The sequence below is a fragment of the Amblyraja radiata genome, chromosome 2, assembly GCF_010909765.2.
Source record: "Amblyraja radiata isolate CabotCenter1 chromosome 2, sAmbRad1.1.pri, whole genome shotgun sequence".
Taxonomy (NCBI): Eukaryota; Metazoa; Chordata; class Chondrichthyes; order Rajiformes; family Rajidae; genus Amblyraja; species Amblyraja radiata.
The window spans coordinates 5,235,996-5,259,361 of NC_045957.1; the positions used below are offsets into that span (position 1 = coordinate 5,235,996).

The following is a 23,366-nucleotide window of genomic DNA, read 5'->3' on the forward strand; positions in this document are numbered from 1 at the left end:
ACTGGCGGGCAGTTTGCGAGCGGGCAGTTTGCGTGTGACCAGGTGAAGGGGGGGCAGCAGACAGATGGGCAGTGGACTGGCGGGCAGTTTTTCGGGGTGACCAGGTGAAGGGGGGCAGCAGACAGATGGGCAGTGGACTGGCGGGCAGTTTTTCGGGGTGACCAGGTGAAGGGGGGCAGCAGACAGATGGGCAGTTTGCGAGCGGGCAGTTTGCGTGTGACCAGGTGAAGGGGGGGCAGCAGACAGATGGGCAGTGGACTGGCGGGCAGTTTGCGGGTGACCAGGTGAAGGGGGGCAGCAGACAGATGGGCAGTGGACTGGTGGGCAGTTTGCGAGCGGGCAGATGTACCTGCAGGAAGCGGATGAGGTAGCCGAGGACCAGCCGGTTGAGTTTGGGCAGGGAGTGAACGACGGCGATGGCTGCCTCTGGGTTTTCGTAGTGAGTGATGGACTGCTCGTAGAACTCGTGCGGGATGAGCGGGTCCTCCAGTTCACGGTACCACAGCTTCAACAACGAGGCTGGAGGAGAGCAGAACAAGAGGTAGAGAGAGAGATAGAGAGAGAGGGAGAGGGATACATTCATCTCCGTCTAAATTAACATTAAAGTACCATCAACTACAGACACACAGTGCTGGAGTAACTCAGCAGGTCCCACCTCCCCAGTTACTCCAGCACTTTGTGTCTTCTTCTGTAGACCAGCATCTGCTGTTCCTTGTGTCTACCATCAGCTACATGCAGACACCAGGTCCCCCTTGTTCCTTAATACCAAATCTTTGCATTAGTTTAGTTTAGTTTATGGGCAGTACAGTGGTAGAGTTGCTGCCTCACAGCACCAGAGACCCGGGTTCCATTCTGTCTAGGGGTGCTGTCTGTGCTAAGTCTGCACGTTCTATCTGCGACCATGTGAGTTTGCTCCCGGTGCCCTGGTTTCCTCCCACACTCCAAAGACGTACAGGTTTGTAGGTTGCCCCCTAGTGTGCAGGATGGTGCCAGTGCGCAGGGACTGTCGGCGCGGGCTCGATGGGCTGAAGGGCCTGTTTCTGTGCGGTATCTCTCAAGTGAAGTCTACTGCAATCAGTCTGAAGATGCATCTCGACCCAAAACATAATCTGTCCATTCCCTCCACAGATGCTGCCCGACCCACTGAGTTCCTCCAGCACTTTGTGTTTTACTAAAGGGGGTTGGGGGGGGGGGGCATTGATAGTAACAAAGGAAGTATTAATCAGAATTACTTACAAAATGATTACAGATGTGGTGTTGACCTGCAGAGAATCGGAAAAGTCTCTTTTGAATCTTCTTAAAGAGATTAAGATGAAACTGTTCCGAGTAGGAAATTAGGGTCCCCTAATTTGAGGAAGGACATTCTTGCTATTGAGGGAGTGCAGCGTAGGTTTACAAGGTTAATTCCCGGGATGGCGGGACTGTCATATGCTGAGAGAATGGAGCAGCTGGGCTTGTACACTCTGGAGTTTAGAAGGATGAGAGAGGATCTTATTGAAACATATAAGATTGTTAAGGGCTTGGACACGCTAGAGGCAGGAAATATGTTCCCGATGTTGGGGGAATTCAGAACCAGGGGCCACAGTTTAAGAATAAGGGTAAGCCATTGAGAACGGCAACGAGGAAACACTTTTTCTCACAGAGTGTGGTGAGTCTGTGGAATTCGCTGCCTCAGAGGGCGATGGAGGCCGGTTCTCTGGATACTTTCAAGAGAGAGCTAGATAGGGCTTAAAAATAGCAGAGTCAGTGGATATGGGGAGAAGGCAGGAATGGGGTACTGATTGGGGATGATCAGCCATGATCACATTGAATGACGGTGCTGGCTCGAAGGGTCAAATGGCCTACTCCTGCACCTATTGTCTATTGAAATAAGCAATTTCCTTTCAGCATGATGGGCTCCACCATGATGGGAGAGAATCGGGAGTTGGATTGCTCCTGCAATTGTCACAGCAATCCGGAAGTGAGGCATTGCTGGCAGCACTGTTTCACGTTACACGTGGCCTTAAATACACCCAACCATACCGCCATAGTCAAACAGCACAGAAACAGGCCCTTCGGCCCAACTTGTCCATGCCGACCAACATGCCCTAGTCTACTCTGGTCTCACCTGCCTGCATTTGGCCCACGTCCCTCTAAACCTGTCCTATCCATGTACCCGTCCAAGTGGGGTCAAGGAAAGAGCGTTCACATCACGGCCATGTTTCCACCAATCTTTCCACCACCACGCACAGAAGAAGCACAAGATGCGACAAGACATACACCATCGTATGCAGATGCCGAGATGTGTGTGCAGCTCTGGCTGAACAACTTCTAACCTTGTGTGTGGACTCGATAAGAAGTGTCCAAATGTCTTTTAAATGTTGTTTTAGCACCTGCCTCAACTGCCTCCTCTAGCAGAGGGGGAAATCAGTCTGAAGAAGGGTCTCGGCCCGAAAAGTCACCCATTCCTTCTCTCCAGAGATGCTGCCTGTCCCGCTGTGTTACTCCAGCTTTTTGTGTCTACCTCCTCTGGCAGCTCGTTCCATACACCCACTGCCCTTTGTGTGGATAGATTGCCCCATAGGTTCCTATTAAATCCTGCCCCTATCACCATAAACCTATGCTCCTGCTTCTTGATTTCCCTACTCTGGGTAAAAGACTCTGTGCATTCACCCTATCTATTCCCCTAATGATCTTACACACCCCTATAAGATCACCCCTCAGCTTCCTGCGTTCCAAGGAATAAAGTCCTAGCCAACCCAACCACTCCCTAGAGCTGAAGCCCTCAAGTCCTGGTAACATCTATGTAAATCTCTGCACTCTCCTCCAGCTTAATGACATCTTTCCTACAACAGGGTGACTAGAGCTGAACCCAATGCTCCAAATGTGGCCTTGCCAACAACTTGTGTAGCTGTAACATAACGTCCCAACCTCGATACTCAATACCTTGTCTGATGACGGCCAACAAAGCAAACGTCCCTTACGCAAAACAAAGAGACTCTCTTTGGGCTTAAGGTATTGACAGACACACAAACATAGAACAGTACAGCACAGGAACAGGCCCTTTGGCCCACCATGTCAACGCTGAACATGATGCCTAGATCAACTCTTGTCTGCCTGCACATAATCCATATCCTTCCATTCCCTGCATATCCATGTACCTGCCTAAAAGCCTCTCAAACACGGCGGAAATCCCCATTCTGGAAACAACTGCAGTCATTTGAGTGCGTTACAGTGGCGCAGCGGTAGAGTTGCTGCCTGACAGCGCCAGAGACCCGGTTTCGATCCTGACTACGGGCGCTGTCTGTAGAGTTTGTACGCTCTCCCCGTGACTGCGTGGGTTTTCTCCGGGTGCTCCGGTTTCCTCCAGCACTCCAATGACGTACAGGTTTGTAGGTTAATTGGCGTTAGTAAAAGTGTAAATTGTCGCTAGTGTGTGTGGGATAGCGTTAGTGTACGGGGTGATCACTGGTCGGTGGGCCGAAGATCCTGTTTCCGCGCTGTATCTCTATAGTGTAAAGTCATGATTTGATTGCTGGGTTTTTCTTTCTATTTCTGCCTTGCAATCTCTCCCCCCCCCCCCCACCCCGTCCCTCCAGCGTCTCTCCCTTTCCCAGCAGGTTTTCCGCAGTATCCAGCTGCTGTCTCCTGTCCCCGAAAATAGACACAAAATGCTGGAGTAACTCAGCGGGACAGGCAGCATCTCTGGAGAGAAGGAATGGGTGACCATAGACAGTAGGTGCAGGAGTAGGCCATTCGGCCCTTCAAGCCAGCACCACCATTCAATGTGATCATGGCTGATCATCCCCAATCAGTACCTCGTTCCTGCCTTCTCCCCATATCCCCTGACTCCGCTATTTTTAAGAGCCGTATCTAGCTCTCTCTTGAAAGTATCCAGAGAACCTGCCTCCACCGCCCTCTGAGGCAGAGAATTCCACAGACTCACCACTCTCTGTGAGAAAAAGTGTTTCCTCGTCTCCGTTCTAAATGGCTTACTCCTTATTCTTAAACTGTGGACCCTGGTTCTGGACTCCCCCAACATCGGGAACATGTTTCCTGCCTCTAGCGTGTCCAAGCCCTAAACAATCTTATATGTTTCAATGAGATATCCTCTCATCTTTCTAAACTCCAGAGTATACAAGCCCAGCTGCTCCATTCTCTCAGCATATGACAGTCCCGCCATCCCGGGAATTAACCTTGTAAACCTACGCTGCACTACCTCAATAGCAAGAATGTCCTTCCTCAAATTATGGGACCAAAACTGCACACAATACTCCAGGTGTGGTCTCACTAGGTCTCTGTACAACTGCAGAAGGACCTCTTTGCTCCTATACTCAACTCCCCTTGTTATAAAGGCCAACATGCCATTCGCTTTCTTCACTGCCTGCTGTACCTGCATGCTTATTTTCAGACTGATGTACAAGGACCCCCAGATCCCGTTGTACTTCCCCTTTTCCCAACTTGACGCCATTTAGATAGTAATCTGCCTTCCTGTTTTTGGGTGACGTTTTGGGTTGAGACCCTTCTTCAGACTGGTGTCAGGGGAGGGGGAGATACATAGATAAGGAAGTGCAAGGTGTGAAAACGAGACAGAGGGGATGGAGATCAAGGAAAATGTAGAACAGATCATTGTTAGCTGGGAGAAGGTGACAACAAAGCAAACAGAGATAAAATGCAGTTGGAGACAGTCAGGCTGGTGGGAGAACTGGGAATGGGGAGGGGATAAGGAGAGCGAGGGAAAGCAAGGGCTATTTGAAGTCAATGTTCATACCGCTGGGGTGGAAGCTGCCCCCCTCCTGTCCCCCTTCCATTTCACACACTTTGTGGTTTGCAAATCAGCTTCAGTGCAGTTTCAAAGAGAAACTTTTCAACCACATTCACAAGTGTTTTAATGATGAAGAGAGACAGCAAACACTGTTCACGATGCCGACATGCCCTGAAAGTACTTGACAGCCTTTGAAGTGCATTTGCATTGCAGTCACGTTGGCAATGGGGCTAGCGTAGGAGTGAGTGTTCATTCTTTTTTTTCTTTTATACGCGGGATCACGAGGTGGAAGCACAATGTTGCGATACGATACGGTAGAACTTTATCTATCCCAGGAGGGAAATTGATCTTTTGGACAGGCGAGGGCAGAAGAGGCTTTTGGATAGGCACATGAATATGCAGGCAATGGGGGGCTATGGGTCACGTGCAGGCAGAGATGAGTTTAACTTCACGTCGTGTTAGGCTGAGGTCTTGACCCGAAACGTCGCCCATTCCTTCTCACCCGCTGAGTTACTCCAGCATTTTGTGTCTACCTTCGATTTAAACCAGCATCTGCAGTTCCTTCCTACATATAGAACAGTACAGCACAGGTACAGACCTTTCGGCCTACAATGTCTGTGCTGGACATGATGCATCTCCAGGTGATATGAGGAGAAATGTCTTGAGTCAGAGGGTAGGTTTAACCAACCTGGTCTCCCGGTGGCTCAGCACTTCAACTCCCCCTCCAATTCCGAATCCGACCTTTCTGTCCTGGGCCTCCTCCATGGCCAGAGTGAGTCCCACCACAAATTGGAGGAGCAGCACCGCATATTTTGCTTGGGTAGTTTACACCCCAGCGGTATGAACATTGACTTCTCTAATTTCAGGTAGTCCGTGCTTTCTCCCTCCTTCCCCTCCCCTTCCCAGCCCACTGTCTCCGCCTCTTCCTTTCTTCTTCCTGCCCCCCCCCCACCCCCACATCAGTCTGAAGAAGGGTTTTGACCCAAAACTTCACCACTTCCTTCGCTCCATAGATGCTGCCTCACCCGCTGAGTTTCTCCAGCATTTTTGTCTACCTCCGATTTTTCCAGCATCTGCAGTTCTTTGTTAAACATTGAGGCAGAGGGTGTTGAGCCATGGAAACTCTCTCTCCCCTGGAGGGCTGCAGAGAACCAGTCACTGACTGCACGCAAAACACATCGACAGATGATCGAGCTGAGAACCAGCAGACAGGGACACATCAAAGACTAGGTGGCACAGCTTTAAGGTGATGGGTGGCAAAGTGTAAAGAAGACGTGCGGGAAAAGTCTTTTACTCAGAGGGTGGTGGGTGCCTGGAACGCGCTGCCGGGGGTGGTGGTGGAGGCAGATACGATAGTGGTGTTCACGGGACATTGGGATAGGCACATGGATATGCAGGGAATGGAGGGATATGGATTATGTGCAGGCAGATAGGAGTCGGTCTTGGCACCATGTTCGGCACAGACATTGTGGGCCGAAGGGCCTGTTCCTGTGCTGCGCTGTTCTACGGGTAGGGGGCAGGATAATGATGTTGTGGTAATGGTGGCACAGGCTAGAGAGGCTGAATGGCCATACCCTGTTCCTATCTAATCTCTGCCTCCCTGCCATTGTACAGGACGCTAACCTATTTTGTCCTCTAAACCTTTTCATATCCATGTACCTGTCCAAAATGTAGTTTAAATGCTATTATAGTACCTGCCTTAACCACCTACCTCCTATGGCAGCATGTTCCGTGTATCCACCACCCCTTGAGTGAAATCATTGCCCCTCAGGTTCATGTTAAATCTTGCCCCTCTCATTTTAAACCTCTGCCCCCTGGGTTTTGAATCCTCGACTCTGGGTAGAAGATTCACCCGATCTATTCCGCACATGATTTTATCCACCTCTGTAAGATCACCTCTCAGCCTCCTGCGCTCCAAGGAATAGAGTCCTAGCCTGCCCAACCTCTCCCTGTAGCTCAGGCCCTCGAGTCCTGGCAACATCCTCGCGAATCTTCCACTCTGCACCTTTTGAGGTTACTTTATTTAGTTTAGTTTTAGAGATACAGCGCGGAAACAGGCCCTTCGGCCCACTGAGTCGGCACCGACCAGCGATCCCTAACACTATCTTACACAATTTACATTTATACCAAGCCAATTCACCTGCAAACCTGTTCATCTTTGGAGTGTGGGAGGAAATCGGAGGAAAAACGCACGCAGGTCACGGGGGGATCGTACAAACTCCGTACAGATAAGCGCCTGTAGTCGGGATCGAACCTGGGCCTCTGGAGCTGCAAGCGCTGTAAAGCAGCAACTCTACCGCTGCACCAGCGCCAGTCTGTGATGTGCCGGCCTGTAATGGCGCTGTTCGTTGCCTCTACCCGACAAGGAAGGGGATAATCTTCTCTGGGGAGGAAAGAGTTATTTCACAAGCAGGAATCAGAAAGCACGGCAGGAATCCTAAGCAGCTTCCTAACTAATTGCAGCTTGGCAATGCTGTTACTTAATGTCCTCGGATGCAAAGCTGACTCCTTCTGCGTTAATGGTCTCCCAGGGGGACCGAACATGCCAAAAGGTGCCTTCTATTTAATTTGTTAGGGATGACAACAAAACGCGGAGCCTTTAATAGTGCACACCTTCCAGCAATGTAAAGCCGTGCCCTGGTCTCATCTCTTGCAGGCTGATGCGATAAACATCCTCGTTCCAATGCAGCAGCTGCTGCTGTTCTGTGAATGATTGCCAGCGGGGTAATCTATTCTGGAAGACATGTTCTGCCCCCCCCTCTCTCCGGCTCTCTTATCCCCACTCCCCTCCCTTGTGAAGGCGCTGTCTCCGCAGTAGTTGCAGTGGCTCTTGTTTCCAACTGTGGTCTCACCCAGTCTGTCGTTGGATTAGACTGGGAGATGAAGAGCAGAACTGAACCTTTGGAAAGGCACCGAGAAAGAGTTTGGTAGTAGGGTCCCCACCTGAAACGTTGCCTATGCATGTTCTCCAAAGATCCTCCCTCTCTTCCTTCCCCCCCCCAACCTAGTTGTCGTACTAGTTTCATTGTTGTCTGTTGCGTTTCTTTGTCTGCAACATTCGTTGTCACCTACCCCACAGCCAACAATTGTGTAAGAAAGAACTGCAGATGCTGGTTTAAATCGAAGGTCGACACAAAATGCTGGATTAACTCAGCGGATGAGGCAGCATCTCTGGAGAGAAGGAATGGCCGATGTTTCGGGTCGAGACCCTTCTTCATATTTGTTGCTTTTTTGCATATCTTTCATTCATTTGTTCTATATCTCTTTATATCACCATCTATATCTCTCAATTCTCTTTCCTCTTTCAGTCTAAAGGGTCTCGACCCGAAACGTCACCTATTCCTTTGTCCTGAGATGCTGCCTGTCCCGCTGAGTTTTTTCGTAAACCAGCATCTACAGTTCCTTGAATGTAGAACTGAAGCCGATCTTGACTTACAATTTGAGTTGAGACTCTGAATCAGGACATGGTTTACAGAGAACTTTCACAAGGGAGCAGTCATATGAAGGCAAAAAGAGACGGCAGATGCTGGAATCTAAAACAAGCAACAAAACGCCGGAAGAACTCCGTGGGTCAAGCAGCATCCACAGAGGTAGACACATCATAGAGTGATACAGTGTAGAAACCAGGCCTTTCGGCGCAACTTGCCCACACCGGCCCAACGACACTAGTCCCACCTGCCTGCATTGGGTCCATATTCCTCTAAACCTGCTGGAGAAACTCAGCGGGTGAGGCAGTATCTATGAAGAGAGAAGGAATAGGCGATGTTTCGGGTCGAGACCAGGAGTATGGGTACATAGTTAAAAGCACACTGGATAGCCACCAAGTGGTCACAGGAGTGGATGGCAACCTCATCTCCATTACACAGCGACATCTCTTCACCAGATAAAAGCTGTCCAGGGTCTGAGCTCCCCAGAGGAGCATGGGTGAAGCTCAACAGACTTGGTACTGGAGCTGGGAGTTTCAATGCCAGCGTGTGGAGATGGGGGCTCCGCCTGTGAATGTAGAGCAGAACAACAGACAGCCAACCATGTCATCTCTGGCTGCCCGCTCTACCACCCACCAAATGGAGCTCAGTCAGGGCCTGGCAGACATTGACGCCAACACAGACAACAACATGGCTGCTCAACACCAGGCTTGAGATCTAACTATTCCTTTGGTTTATTGATGTTTCATTTGCATTGTTCTTTGAAAGTGGCGTCACAGGTAGACAGGGTCAGGAAGGCTTTTAGTACATTAGCCTACATCTGTCTAGGTATTTAGTAGAGATGTTGGGACATTATGTTACAGTTGTACAAGATGTCGGTGAGGCTCGTTTGGTGTATTGTATTCAGTTTTAGTCACCCTGTTCTAGGCAGGATGTTGTTAAGTTGGAAAGAGTGCAAAGAGTGCACCCTGGCCACAAACTCTTTGAATCACTTCCCTCTGGAAGGCAACTCCGGATTGTCAAAGCTGCCACAGCCAGACATAAAAACAGTTTTTATCCACGAGTAGTTGCTCTACTCAACAGCCAAACATCTGTAGCCTCCCTTTGATCTGTTATTTTGTTGGTTCACATGCTTGATCAATGGTGTTTTATCATTAATGTTTTATTATTATTAATGTTTAGTGTTTTCTGAGTCAATTCGTAACTGTCACTGTATGTCATGTTGTTACTTGTGGGCGGAGCACCAAGGCAAATTCCTTGTATGTGAATACTTGTTCAATAAACTTACTTACTTACTTACTTATTTACTTAACGAGTTTAGTTTAGTTTAGTTCATAGACACGTCTATCGAGGTACAGTGAAAAGCTTTTGTTGAGTGCTATCCAGTCAGCAGAAAGACAATACATGATTACAATCGAGCCATTTACAGTGTATAGGTACATGATAAGGGAATAACGCAAAGTAAAGCCAGCAAAGTCCGATCAAGGATAGTCCGCTGGGCACTAAAGGGTGATCGATGGTCGGCGGGGAGTTGGTGGGCTAAAGGACCGGTTTCCATGCTATACTAACCTAAACTAAAGACATTGCATGGGGGAAAAGGGGCAGCTGATGTAAGCTGATGGTAAACACAAGGAACAGTGGATGCTGGTTGCCAAAAAAAAGACACAAAGTGCTGGAGTAACTCAGCGGGTCCGAGCCGCTGTGTGAACGGGTGACCGATGGTCGCTGTGGACTCGGTGGGATGAAGGGCCTGTTTCAGTTCAGAATATTCAATTCAATATTGTTTTTTTTAAATGATATTATCTATAAATACCATGTTTTCAGACCTATTATGCTGCAAGTAAGCATTTAAATGTTGTGTCTTTGGTAGATATGACAATGAAACACTCTTGCCTCAGTCTGTGACGTCGACTCTACATGGGGTGATGGTTTAACACTGCCCTGCACTACACCATGTCCAGGAGTCACGTTCCATCACCCCAGTCACAACAGGTTGCTCTTTCCACATTGCAGAAACAAAGAACTGCTGGTTAATAAACAGCAGGACACAATGCGCTGGAGTAACTCAGCAGGTCAGGCTGCATCCCTGGAGAACGTGGATATACGTGACGTTTTGACACATCTCCAGGGTGGCTCAGTGGTAGAGCTGCCGGCTCTCAGCGCCAGAGACACCCTGGATTCGATGCTGACCATACCTGGAGTATTGTGTTGCAGTTTTGGTCCCCTAATTTGAGGAAGGACATTCTTACTATTGAGGGAGTGCAGCGTAGGTTCACAAGGTTAATTCCCGGGATGGCGGGACTGTCATATGCTGAGAGAATGGAGCAGCTGGGCTTGTACACTCTGGAGTTTAGAAGGATGAGAGGGCATCTCATTGAAACATATAAGATTGTTAAGGGCTTGGACACGCTAGAGGCAGGAAACATGTTCCCGATGTTGGGGGAGTCCAGAACCAGGGGCCACAGTTTAAGAATAAGGGGTAGGCCATTTAGAACGGAGACGAGGAAACACTTTTTCTCACAGAGAGTGGTGAATCTGTGGAATTATCTGCCTCAGAGGGCGGTGGAGGCAGGTTCTCTGGATGCTTTCAAGAGAGAGCTAGATAGGGCTTAAAAATAGTGGAGTCAGGGGATATGGGGAGAAGGCAGGAACGGGGTACTGATTGGGAATGATCAGCCATGATCACATTGAATGGCGGTGCTGGCTCGAAGGGCCGAATGGCCTACTCCTGCACCTATTGTCTATTGTCTATTGACTTCAGGTGCTGAATGTGCGGAGTTTGCACACTCCCCCTGTGACCGCGTGGGTTTTCTCCGGGTGCTCCGGTTTCCTCCCACGCTCCAAAGACGTGCAGGTTTGTAGGTAAACTGGCTTCAGTAAATTGTCCCTGGTGAATAGGATGGAACTAATGCACGGGGTGGTCGTTGGTTGGCACGGACTCTGGTGGGCCGAAGGGCCTGTTTGCATGCTGTATCTCTAAACCTTGCCCATCCGTGTTCTGGACAGATTTCTGCCTGACCTGCAAGGTTACTCCAGGAAGAGACACAAAACGCTGGAGTAACTCAGCATTTTGTGCCTATCTTCAGTTGAAAGCAGCATCTGCGGTTCCTCCCTACAGGTTACTCCAGGGCTTTGTGTTGGGTATTGTGCTCTCCACACACACACACGGGTCTGCTTTGCTGCAGCCAGCAGGTACACGGCAGGTACGCGGCATTACCTGGAACGTGCGGGTCTGTCAGTCCCTGTGGGATGACCCACTGATCCACTTGTAGCTTCAGGGCGTTGACTTCATCGATGTCTCCGGGGACTCTGTGGAGAGACGACGCAACACAGGCTTCAGCGGCTTCAACATCCTATCCATCATCAGGTTAACTGCCCCCCGCCCTCCCCCGTCCCTGACCAACAAATGAAACATGATTCAAAGCAGCGCCGTTGAGTACTTGTCGCTAATGGAAGACGGATGGGCCAGTTCGGGGCTGAATCATCAAACAAACAGGGAAGCTGATGTGTGTTTGATGTGATTTTTCATCTTTAAAAGGCTCTGCACCTCTCTCTGTGGCTGATGGATCATGTGCTCAATCCCTGCTTTTGGGGACTGTCATCTCTCCTGGAAATAACTTCTGGGTTACCATTAAAACGTGACATGCGGGAGATTTATCAGCACCTTCTCCAGTTCAAAGCTTTCATCTCTGCTTATAACATTGTTGCAGATGGCCAAACCATGGTAGGACTGATAAATGATCTGCAAGTTGTATACCTAATCTTCCAATCAACCTCATTAACGGCCCTTGCAATTTTTTGTTTACCTGCACTTTCCCTGCAGCCGCAACATGATATTCACTGTTCAAAAACACTGTTTTAGCTGTTTTCACTGTTTTGGCACATTGGCCTTCATCAGCCAGAGTATTGAGTATAGAAGTTGGGAGGTCATGTTGCAGTTGTATAAGATGTTGGTGAGGCCACATTTAGTATTGTGTTCAGTTCTGGGCACTGTGTTATAGGAAAGATGTTGTCAAGCTGGAAGAGAAGATTTACGAGGATGTTGCTGGGACTAGAGGGTGTGAGCTATAGGGAGAGGTTGAGTAGGCTGGGTCTCTATTACTGGGAGCGCAGGAGGATGAAGGGAGATTTTATAGAGGTATGCAAAATGTATTAAATCATGAGAGGAATAGATCGGGTAGATGCACAGTCTCTTACCCAGAGTAGGGGAATTGAGGACCAGAGGACATAGGTTTAACGTAAAGGGGAAAAGATTTAATAGGAATCTGAGAGGTAACTTTTTCACACAAAGGGTGGTGGGCGTATGGAACAAGCTGCCAGAGTAGTTGAGGGTGGGACTATCCCAGCGTTTAAGAAGTAGTTTGAAGGGATATGGACCAAACGCAGGCAGATTGGACTAGTGTAGCCGGGACATGTGTGGGCAAGTTGGGCCGAAGGGCCTGTTTCCACACTATGACTCTAAGAAGGCAGCCAATATCACTACCCTGGCCACGCTCTCATCTCGCTGTCACCATCGGGACGAAGATACAGGAGTCTGAAAACCGTGAGCTCCAGCTTCAGGAACAGCTTCTTCCCAGTAACGGTGAGGCTCTTGAGCCACAGCACTAACCACAAGCCTACCTCAGCATGAAACCGCTGTGCACTTTGTATAGGTTGCACTTCGGTTTACAATATTGTGATCTGGTCACCTTGTATTATTGATAATTGATTATATTATCGTTTAATGTATATTTATTTGTGACGTCATTGCATTAACGTATCGGTAAAGTAATAGCCCTGTCCCACGGTACGAGTTCATTCCAAGAGCTCTCCCGAGTTTAATAAAAATCAAACTCGTGGTAAGCACGGAGAATGAACGTAGCGGGTACGTCGGAGCTCGGGGACGTCTCTTAGCGCTAACGGCAGGTACTCGGGAAGACTCGCTAACGGCAGGTAAGCACGGGAAGACTCGTGAAGATTTTTCAACATGTTGAAAAATGTCCACGAGAGCCCCGAGTACCGACGAGTGGCCATTACCGTAAATCTCCGAGTTCGAATCAGGGCAAACTCGGGAGAGCTCTTGGAATGAACTCGTTCCGTGGGACAGGGGTTTTACAGCAAGTAAGAACTTCATTGCAGAAACAAAGAACTGCAAGTGCTGGTTTACACCAATTCATTCATCATCGTTGAAAACATTAGGGACGGTATAAGGGATAATCTTATAGAGGTGTTTAAAATCATGAGGGGAATGGATAGGGTGAATACACAGAGTCTTTGAGCCAGAGTAGAGGAATCAAGAGCCAAGGATTGAGTTTAGACACAAAATGCTGGAGTAACTCAGCGGGTCAGGCAGCATCTCTGGAACATGGCCTTGTGACATTTTGGATCAGGACCCTTCTTCAGACTGTTGTTCTGAAGAAGGGTCTCGACCCAAAAAGTCACCTATTCCTTTTCTCCAGAGATGCCACCTGACCCGCTGAGTTACTCCAGTATTTTCGGTGTAAACCAGCATCTGCAGTTCCTTTCGACACAGATATCTGTTTAGTTTAGTTTATTGTCACGTGTACCGAGGTGCAGTGAAAAGCTTTTCTGTTGTGTGCTGTCCAGTCAGCAGAAAGACTACACTTGCTTATATATAAAAGGAATAACGTTTAGTGCAAGATAAAGTCCAGTAAAGTCAGATTAAAGAGAGTCTGATGGTCTCCAATGAAGTAGGTGGGAGCTCAGGACCACTCTCTGGTGGTTGATAGGATGGTTCAGTTGCCTGATAACAGCTGGGAAGAAACTGTCCGTGAATCAGGAGTTGTGCGTTTTCACACTTGTGGAAGATATGAGCCAACCGATACTGATGCCAGCCTTGCTCTAGTTTAACGGTGGAGGAATCTCGGGAGCTTGAATGGTCTACACCAGCCCCCTTGGACAAAGTGTTTCCGAGTGACAACTACGAACCAGTGGCGGTGTGGTTCCATAACCAGCAGCAGAGGTTACCTGAAGATGCCTTCGGTCTGCGCTCCGTTGAGCTTCAGCACCTCCTCGGAGAGCATGGCCTGCACCCAGGGCAGCTGCCTGTCCGGGTGGTGGTCGCTCTGCATGTTCATGATCTCCTCCAGGGAGCTGCCAAACATGGACGGGCAGAAGACAGCGTTGGTGGCGTGTCGAAGCTCCTCCGCACTGGGCTTCCGGAGACCCTGTTGGGACACACAACAAACAGCAATGGTCATGGTGAACGCTCCACTCTGACACTTCAGCCTCCCCCACCCAAGGCGCACCAGCTTCTCGTTTTCACAGCTCACAACGGCCTGTTTTCTTTATCATCATTTTATTGCATATAGTGAGCTGGAGCAGCGGTAGAGTTGCTGCCTTACAGCGAATGCAGTGCTGGAGACCCGGGTTCTGTACAACATTTTGTGTCTACCTTCGATTTGAACCAGCATCTGCAGTTCTATCTTACTCACGGTTTCCACAATGCTGTGTCTGTTCTGCAGCAGACTCAAAGCCCCGACATAACGGTTAGAAATAACTCCTCACGATGGAGAGCCAGATGTGCATCACAACTGCTGGAAAGCTGCAAGTACACTTGAGACTAGAATCCAATCTTCATCAGTGAGAAGGCACCGTTCTTTGTGATTTATGACATTGTCAGGAGGTCCTGACTCACTGCTTGGTAATATAGTGAAGTGATAAATGTAAGGGTCCCAGAGCTGGCAAAGCAATAAATGGCTCTTCACTTTATTAATCCAGAGGAGCTGCCTAGCTCTCCAGTACCTGGCAGCAAATAATAATCAACAAATTCCCTGCGTGTGCTGTGTTTCAACTCAGGCCAGTGTCACAGTATGGAACGTACTGTCTCAGTGTCATCTACCACTCTTGTACTTAAGTGGCTATGTTTAGCTTCGTTTAGAGATACTGCGCAGAAACAGGCCCTTCTGCCCACCGGGACCGCACCCACCAGAGATCCCCGCACATTAACACTATCCAACACACACTAGGAACAATTTTACATTTATGAGGGGGGATCTTATAGAAACATATAAAATTATAAAAGGACTGGACAAGCTAGATGCAGGAAAAATGTTCCCAATGTTGGGCGAGTCCAGAAGCAGGGGCCACAGTCTTAGAATAAAGGGGAAGCCATTTAAGACTGAGGTGAGAAAAAACCTTTGTCACCCAGAGAGTTGTGAATTTGTGGAATTCCCTGCCACAGAGGGCAGTGGAGGCCAAGTCACTGGATGGATTTAAGAGAGAGTTAGATAGAGCTCTAGGGGTTAGTGGAATCAAGGGGTATGGGGAGAAGGCAGGCACGGGTTATTGATTGGGGACGATCAGCCATGATCACAATGAATGGCGGTGCTGGCTCGAAGAATGGCCTCCTACTGCACCTATTTTCTATGTTTCTATACCAAGCCAATTTACCTACAAACTTGCACGTCTTTGGAGTGTGGGAGGAAACCGAAGATTTCGGAGAAAACCCACGCAGGTCGCAGGGGGAGAACGTACAAACTCTGTACAGACAGCACCTGTAGTCGGGATGGAACCCGGGTCTCCGGCGCTGCATTCGCTGTAAGGCAGCAACTCTACCGCTGCGCCACCGTACTCTGTATAGTACGATTTTTACTGAACTGTACACAAAAGAACTAATCTCACCGTACAGGTACCGCATCTGTTTTCTTCATCTCCGTTCTAAATGGCTTACCCCTTATTCTTAAACTGTGACCCCTGGTTCTGAACTCCCCTAACATCGGGAACATTTTTCCTGCATCTAGCCTGTCCAATCCTTTAAGAATTTTATATGTTTCTATAAGATCCCGTCTCATCTTTCTAAATTCCAGCGAATACAAGCCCAGTCGACTCATTCTTTCATATGTCAGTCCTGTCATCCAGGAATTAATCTGGTGAATCTACGCTGCACTCCCTCAATAGCAAGAATGTCTTTCCCCAAATTATGACCAAAATTGCACACAATACTCCAGATGTGGTCTCACCAGGGCCCTGTACAACTGCAGTAGGACCTCCTTGCTCCTAAACTCAAATCCTCTCGCAATGAAGGCCATCTGGCCTCTCGCAATGAAGGCCAACAATGGCTTTCTTCACTGCCTGCTGTACCTGCATGCTTACTTTCAGTGGCTGATGTACAAGGCCACCCAGGTCTCGTCGTTGCACCTCATCCTAATCTGACACCTTTTCCTAATCTGACACCATTCAGATAACAATCTGCTCCCTGTTCTTGCCACCAAAGTGGATAACCTCACATTTATCCACATTATACTGCATCTGCCATACATCTGCCCACTCACCCAACCTATCCAAGTCACCCTGCAGTCTCATAGCACCCTCCTCGCAGCTCACACTGCCACCCAGCTTTGTATCATCCGCAAACTTGGAGATGTCACATTTAATTCCCTCAATCGTTAATATATATTGTAAATAGCTGGGGTCCCAGCACTGAGCCTTGCGGCACCCCACTAGTCACTGCCTGCCATTCTGAAAAGGACCCGTTAATTCCTACTCTTTGCTTCCTGGCTGCCAACCAGTTCTCTATCCATGTCAATACCCTACCCCCAATACCACATGCTCTAATTTTGCACACTAATCTCTTGTGTGGGACCTTGTCAAAGGCTTTTTGAAAGTCCAGATACACCACATCCACTGGCTCTCCCTTATCCATTCTGTAAGGCCCTCTGCAAGTTGCCCCTAGTGTGTAGGCAGTGGATGAGAAAGTGGGATAACATACAGCTAGTGTGGTCGACGTGGACTCAGTGGGTCGAAGGAACTGCAGATGCTTGTTTACATAAAAAACACACAAACTGCAGGGGTAACTCAGCAGGTCAATCAGCATCTCTGGAGAACATGGATAGACAACATTTCGGGTGGGGGGGACTTTATTATAAGGCAGAAACCCTGGTTCTAGTCACCACAGCTCGGAAAAACATCACCCCAACAGGGCTTTGTACCTTTCAATAAGATAGTCACAGTCATACAGGCCCTTCGGCCCAAATCTCGCGTGCCGCCCATGCCTTTGGTCTAAACCTTTGCCTGAGGGCTGGATGACAAGGCAACATCTTGCTCAGTTTCTGCAGTGATTTTGCATGCTCAGCGTTCTTAGCGTTCTGTTCAATCTACTACAGCTGCATTGTGCTGAGGCTGCACTCTGGCCAGTTGCAGCTCTGCACCACACTGCCACCCCTCTCCTCTCACTCACAATCTGTGTCGGGTGGACTTGTCGTTCTAATGAGTCCGGACTGGCCAACTTACTATCAGCAGCTCACTGGCGCAGAGATGATGAAATTTAAATTAAGTTCAGCAAGGAAGAACGGCAGAGAAAAAAGACAAGATACGGAAAATGCACTCAGTTACACAGGCCAATTACCTTCAGTCTTTAGACTTGAGAGATACAGTGCGGAAACAGGCCCTTCGGCCCACCGAGTCTGTGCTGACCAGCGATCACCCCGTATACTAACACTACCCTTCACACCAGGGGCAAATTTGTAATTTTCTTACCGAAGCCGATTAACCTACAAAACCCTGTAAGTCTTCAGCGTGTGGGAGGAAACCAGAGCACCCGGAGAAAACCCACAAGGTCACGGGGAGAAGGTACAATCTCCGTACAGACAGGATGGAACCCGGGTCTCTGGCGCTGTGAGGCAGCATCTCCACCGCTGTGGACACCGTGCCTTGGTATAAAATCCACTATTTAATACAATGAAGTTGGATACTAAAGGCTGTCCTTAATAATGAACTCTGACGATCACGAAGATCAAATACATTTACCAAGCCAATTAACCTACAAACCTGCACGTCTTTGGAGTGTGGGAGGAAACTGAGGATCTCGGAGAAAACCCACGCAGGTCACGGGGAGAACGTGCAAACTCCGTACAGGCAGCACCCGTAGTCGGGGTGGAACCCGGGTCACCGGCGCCGCATTCGCTGTGAGGCAGCAACTCTTACCCCCTCGTGTGTAGGGAGCGGATGAGAAAGTGGGATAACATGGAACTAGTGTGAACGGGGTGGCCTTGATGGGCCGAATGGCCCTGTTCCCACGCTGTGCCTTTCAATCAATCATTCAGAATTCTTTTCCCATGTTCGCTGCTAAGTGACTAAACAAGTGCAGCTGCTCAGCTATTAGTAGGTAAAGTCAGGATATCCAAAATGAAGACACAGTAAGCATTTCTAATTACAGGCTGCCTTTTCAAAACCACAGTCACGTTCTACATTTAGCACACAGCAGCACAGGCTCTGTGCTAATTTAGCAAAAGAGAGGCTCATCAAAGCACATCAGACTGATAAGGCACTAGAGGCTGTGGGTAGCAAACTTGGCTCTTGGTCAAAGACACACTCTAGAGATCAGGGCTAGGGTTGCCAACGTTCTCCTTCCCAAATAAGGGACAAAAGGTCACAATATGGGACAAGTTCCCGACGGCAATTCGTTGACCGACTGGGCCGTGTCTGGGTGAACGATGAGTTGTCCCAGGTGCTGGACTGCACACAAAGCCCAGCCGGCGGGCCAGCTGAGGAGTTTTGGCCCGGGCCGCACGACGTCGCGTACAAAGTCCGGCGCCCCATCCAACTCATGAACCGATGATCGGCCGTGAGAAGGAGGGGTGGTGGTGTCGGCGGTAAGCGAAGGTCCGAAGGTCGGACAGCTGGCCGGGCTGCCGACCGACGGGGCCACGGGCGAGGCGCTGCTGCTGCTGCTGCTACTGCTGCACTCCATGGGCTGCACTACGTCGGGACTAGTGAGGCGGGATCGGACGCGGCGCTCCGACCCGACAGTCCCCTCGACACGAGTAGTAGCAGTCAAATACGGGACAAGGGTGGTCCCGTATGGGGCAAACCAATTTAGCCCAATATACGGGATGTCCCGGCTAATACGGGACAGTTGGCAACCCTAGCAGCGGGTAGCACACTTTTGGACACACACACACACACTCCAGTGATCAGGGCAACTAATCCAAGCTGAAGATCCTGGGGCAGGGCGGCACTGCATGGAGATACAGCAGGTAAACAGGCCCTTCGGCCCACCCAGACCCTGCCGGCCAACCATCGCCCGTTCGCACTAGTTCTATGTTTATTCCACTTTCTCATCCGTTCCCGACACACTAGGGGGCAATTTACAGAGGGCCGATTAACCGACAAACCCGCACGTCTTTGGGATGTGGGAGGAAATCGGAGCACAAACAGGGACTGAGGCCAGGATCGAACCGGGGTCTTTGGCGCTGTGAGGCAGCGGCTCTGCCGGCTGTGACACCGTGCCGCCCTTTTAGAAATTGTGCCAATGTGGTTCTGAGGGACAATTTCTGGTTCTGTTGTAACGAAACAATGACCTGTGGGACGGGAAGGATGGGGGGGGGGGGTCAAAGCCAACACACTGCAGAGTGATACAGTGTGGAAACAGGCCCTTCGGCCCACCTTGCCCTCGCCGACCAACATGTCCCAGCTACACTAGTCCCACCTGCCTGCGCTTGGTCCATATCCCTCCCAACCTGTCCTATCCACGCACCTGTCTAACTGTTTCGTAAACGTTGCGATGTTGAACGGCATCTTCGACCAATAATCATGTCACCACCAGGCCAATGCTAATCGTTCCCAGTAGTATGAAAGCTGATCTGCTGCAAATGGTGCCGTGTACATTTACATCGCAAAGGGGCTGCCACTGTACACGCACTGCTTCGTGAAGGCAGTGATGCAGGGCTGCTTGGTGCAGTTGGATGCGACTCCCACCCCCTCCAGGAATCGAGGGAGTGTCGTGTTGTTGAACTGATTTCGAGATGAAATCTTCCAGCAACGGACGCACTTGCCTTTCATCTGAGGTATCATCTCCCCTGAAGCAGGTATACCAACAAAAATCTACCCATCCAAGTTCAGGGTGGCACGGTGGCGCAGCGGTAGAGTTGCTGCCTCACCGCGCCACAGGCCACAGTTCCATCCTGACTACGGGTGCTGTCTGTACGGACTTTGTGCGTTCTCCCCGTGACCTGCACGAGTTACCAGTACAGGCCAGCTACAGCCGACAAGGGAGGTGCTGTGGTAGTCTGGCGCGCTGACCTCTACCGGGCTGAGGCCAGGCGACAACTCTCAGACACCTCCTCTGACTTATCCTTGGACCATGACCCCACAGACGAGTATCAGACCTTAATATCACACACCATTTCTGATTTTACTTCGGAGTCACGTGAGTGACTACGTGAAGAACCCGCTCAGTGCGCAGGCGCGGCATTACGCCAGCAGTGCAACAGCGGCTGCCACGGGAGTTAGGCTGTCCCGTTACAGCATGAACTGGACCGTCAGGTGAGTACCCTGAGGTCGGGTTTTCTTTTACAGGTGAGCCTTTTTCTGCTTGTGTTTTTTACAGGCAGAGAAAAAGGCTCTGGATAAAACTGTCCCCCGTTTTCCCGGTGGGGAGGGGGGCAACAGGCGGTAGGAGCGTTACCCGGTGTTCCGTAATTCCCCGACACCGTGCCGAGGCCAGCCCGCAAGTACCTGAAGCAGCGGGCTGGACGCATAGCCACTCGAGAGGCATCCGGCAGGTGTTCCCGATGTCGGACGGGACGTCTCTCCACCCGCACGGGGGGAGAGAGAGCCGCCTGAGCGCGGGAGCGGCTCTCGGAGCAGGTGCCTGCGAGACGTGCTGCTTGAGGGGCGCTCTCGCATCTACAAGGCAAAAGCTCCAGAAGAACCTGTCCCCCGCTCGACTCCAGCGGAGGAGCGTTCCATTGCAGGGGGGAGCAGCAACAGGCGGTAGGAACAATTACCGGTCGCCCCGCTATCCCCATCACCGCGCTGAGCCCAGTCCCGCTAGTGCCTGAACTGCGGGCTGGATGTCTAGCCATCCGAACAGGCATCCGGCCGGTGGCGTCCGATTCGTCGGACGGGGACATGTCTCCACCTAAATGGAGGAGAGACAGCCGCCTGAGCTGCATCCAACAGCAATTGGAGCAGCTCCAGCGAGATGCGCAGAAAGAGCGCTCTCGCGGAGGGAGGTCAGGCACCCCCTCCACAGTGCCTCATGCACTGCCCTCTGCTCCCTCATTACTGGAGGCTAGCATTGGTGACCAGGGCTGGGCTGGCCTGGAACAGGGGCAGGCGGACGAATTCGGGAGTATGCCAGGGGTGCAGGAACATGAAGAGCTGCCCTCAATCCCAAATTTGCTGGCTTGTGTAAAGCCCCAGCTGCGGAGACGGACGCGCTGCTATTTGGGAAAGATTTCAATAAAAACTGAAGGAGATGCAGGAAGCATCAAAAACCTTCGGCCTAATGAGGGCAGGCCCCGGGACGAGCAAACCAAGACCTCCAATACCCAAGTGGCAGCACCCCACGGCATCCACCAGTCGACGTCCGCAATATGGGACTGGTGAACGCTTGGGGTCCGCACATTATCCCCAAAGATCTTTCAGATCAGGGCCCGCAGCGGACCCTCTGGAAAATGCGCCTCCCCCCAACATCGCCAGCACGTCAGAACAAAATCTTCTGGAAAATGAAGAAACAGAATCGCCAATAACCATGGAGGTAGGTGGGTCTGGTCCCTACCAGCATATAGAGAATAAGGGTGCTTTATTAACAGGGGGGAGATTACACTTGTTTAAAGAAGCATGGGGTATGGTCACGAGTGACAAGTATATACTCAACAACATTACAGGATATAAAATACAATTCATGTCAGAAAAAACGCCGCCAGTTCAACAATGGCCCCAAAGGGTATTTCTCCCTCCGTCAAAGAGAAACGTGAGGGACAAGCTGAACTGGTGAGACTTATCACCAAGGGGGTCATCGAAAAGACCAAACATGAACCTTTGGAAATTGTATCGAATATATTCACTAAAACCAAAAAAGATGGTATCTGTCGCATCATCATTGACTTAACTTCACTAAACAAATTTGTTAAGTATATACATTTCAAAATGGAGACATATGTTACTGCCAAACAACTGAATTCCAAAGGACACTTCATGGCAAGCATTTATCTTAAAGATGCTTACTATCTAGTACCCATATACAAGGATCATCGCAGATACCTAAACTTTATCTGGATGGTACAAAGCATTGCCCTATGGGCGAACTTCAGCCCAAGATTATTCACCAAAATATTGAACCCAGCCATGGCAATACTAAGAAAACAAAAACATATTGTCATGGCATATCTGGAGGATATTTTCATAGTAGGGAAAACGATGGAATTGGCTGTGGCAGCAGTATCAGCTACAAAACAGCTCCTCGAAACTCTGGGGTTCGTCCTACATCCAGATAAATCTAAGTTGAAGCCATCCACTATCATGGACTACCTGGGCTTCACAATTAACTCAGTCCATATGACTGTTACCTTGCCAAAGGCAAAAATGGTTGAATTAGCACAATCATGCAACAAATTAATGGTCAACGAGCGACCAACTATTCGACAAGTAGCAAGAGTAATTGGGGAAATGGTAGCAGCATTTCCGGCTACACAATTCGGACCTTTGCACTATCAAAAAATTTTCAGAGAGCAAAGGTACGGGCAATAAAACGACATACAGGTCACTATGATCGTGTCATGAACTTACCCACTGAAGCAATATCAGAGCTACAGTGGTGGGCAGAAAACGTTTGGCATAGTTTCAGCCCTATCTTTATCACTAACCCTACTTTAGTTATTCAAACAGATGCCAGTGCTCAAGGCTGGGGAGCGACTAACTCCATATCCAGCACAAGTGGTAGATGGACTAAACTAGAGTCATCATTACTACTTACACTGGGCATTAACTATCTAGAGATGTTGGGCGCCTTTTATGGTTTAAAAGCATATGTATCTAATATGCAGCACTTGCATGTTCGGTTACAAATTGATAAATACTACGGTGATGGCTTATATTAACCATATGGGTGGCATAAAATCATTATCATGCGACAAATTGGTCAACATGATTTGGCAATGGTATGTCGAAAGACATATTTGGCTATCAGCTACTTACATACCAGGTAAGCTAAACACCCATGCCATGAGAAAATTAAACGCCTGGGTTGCAAGTTTGAACAGACCTTACCTGGAACTGGGATTGTCCAAACAAACCATCACCACCATGTCGGCATCCCTTCGAACATCCACCAAGAGGCAGTACTTAACCAGCATCAAAAAAGGGAGAAGTACTGCCAGGAAACATGGACAACATACGCAACAGCCGTATTGAACTAGGCGGCGCGACTCTCGTCTGCAGCGGCCTCTGCAGTCCGTCTGTGTTTTTATTAT

General features: G+C 49.5%; 1 protein-coding gene across 4 annotated transcripts in view; it reads right to left on the bottom strand.

Annotated features, from left to right (window-relative positions):
• arhgap39 (Rho GTPase activating protein 39) overlaps positions 1-23,366 on the bottom strand; it is a 429,053-nt gene that overhangs the window by 4,728 nt on the left and 400,959 nt on the right. For all 4 annotated transcript variants that reach the window (XM_033041004.1, XM_033040978.1, XM_033040996.1 and 1 more), the window contains 3 exons: positions 14,137-14,336; positions 11,387-11,478; positions 350-519 (listed from right to left, as the gene is read on the bottom strand). In XM_033041004.1, coding sequence (XP_032896895.1) covers positions 350-519; positions 11,387-11,478; positions 14,137-14,336 — 462 coding nt within the window. The remainder of the gene's footprint in view (positions 1-349; positions 520-11,386; positions 11,479-14,136; positions 14,337-23,366) is intronic.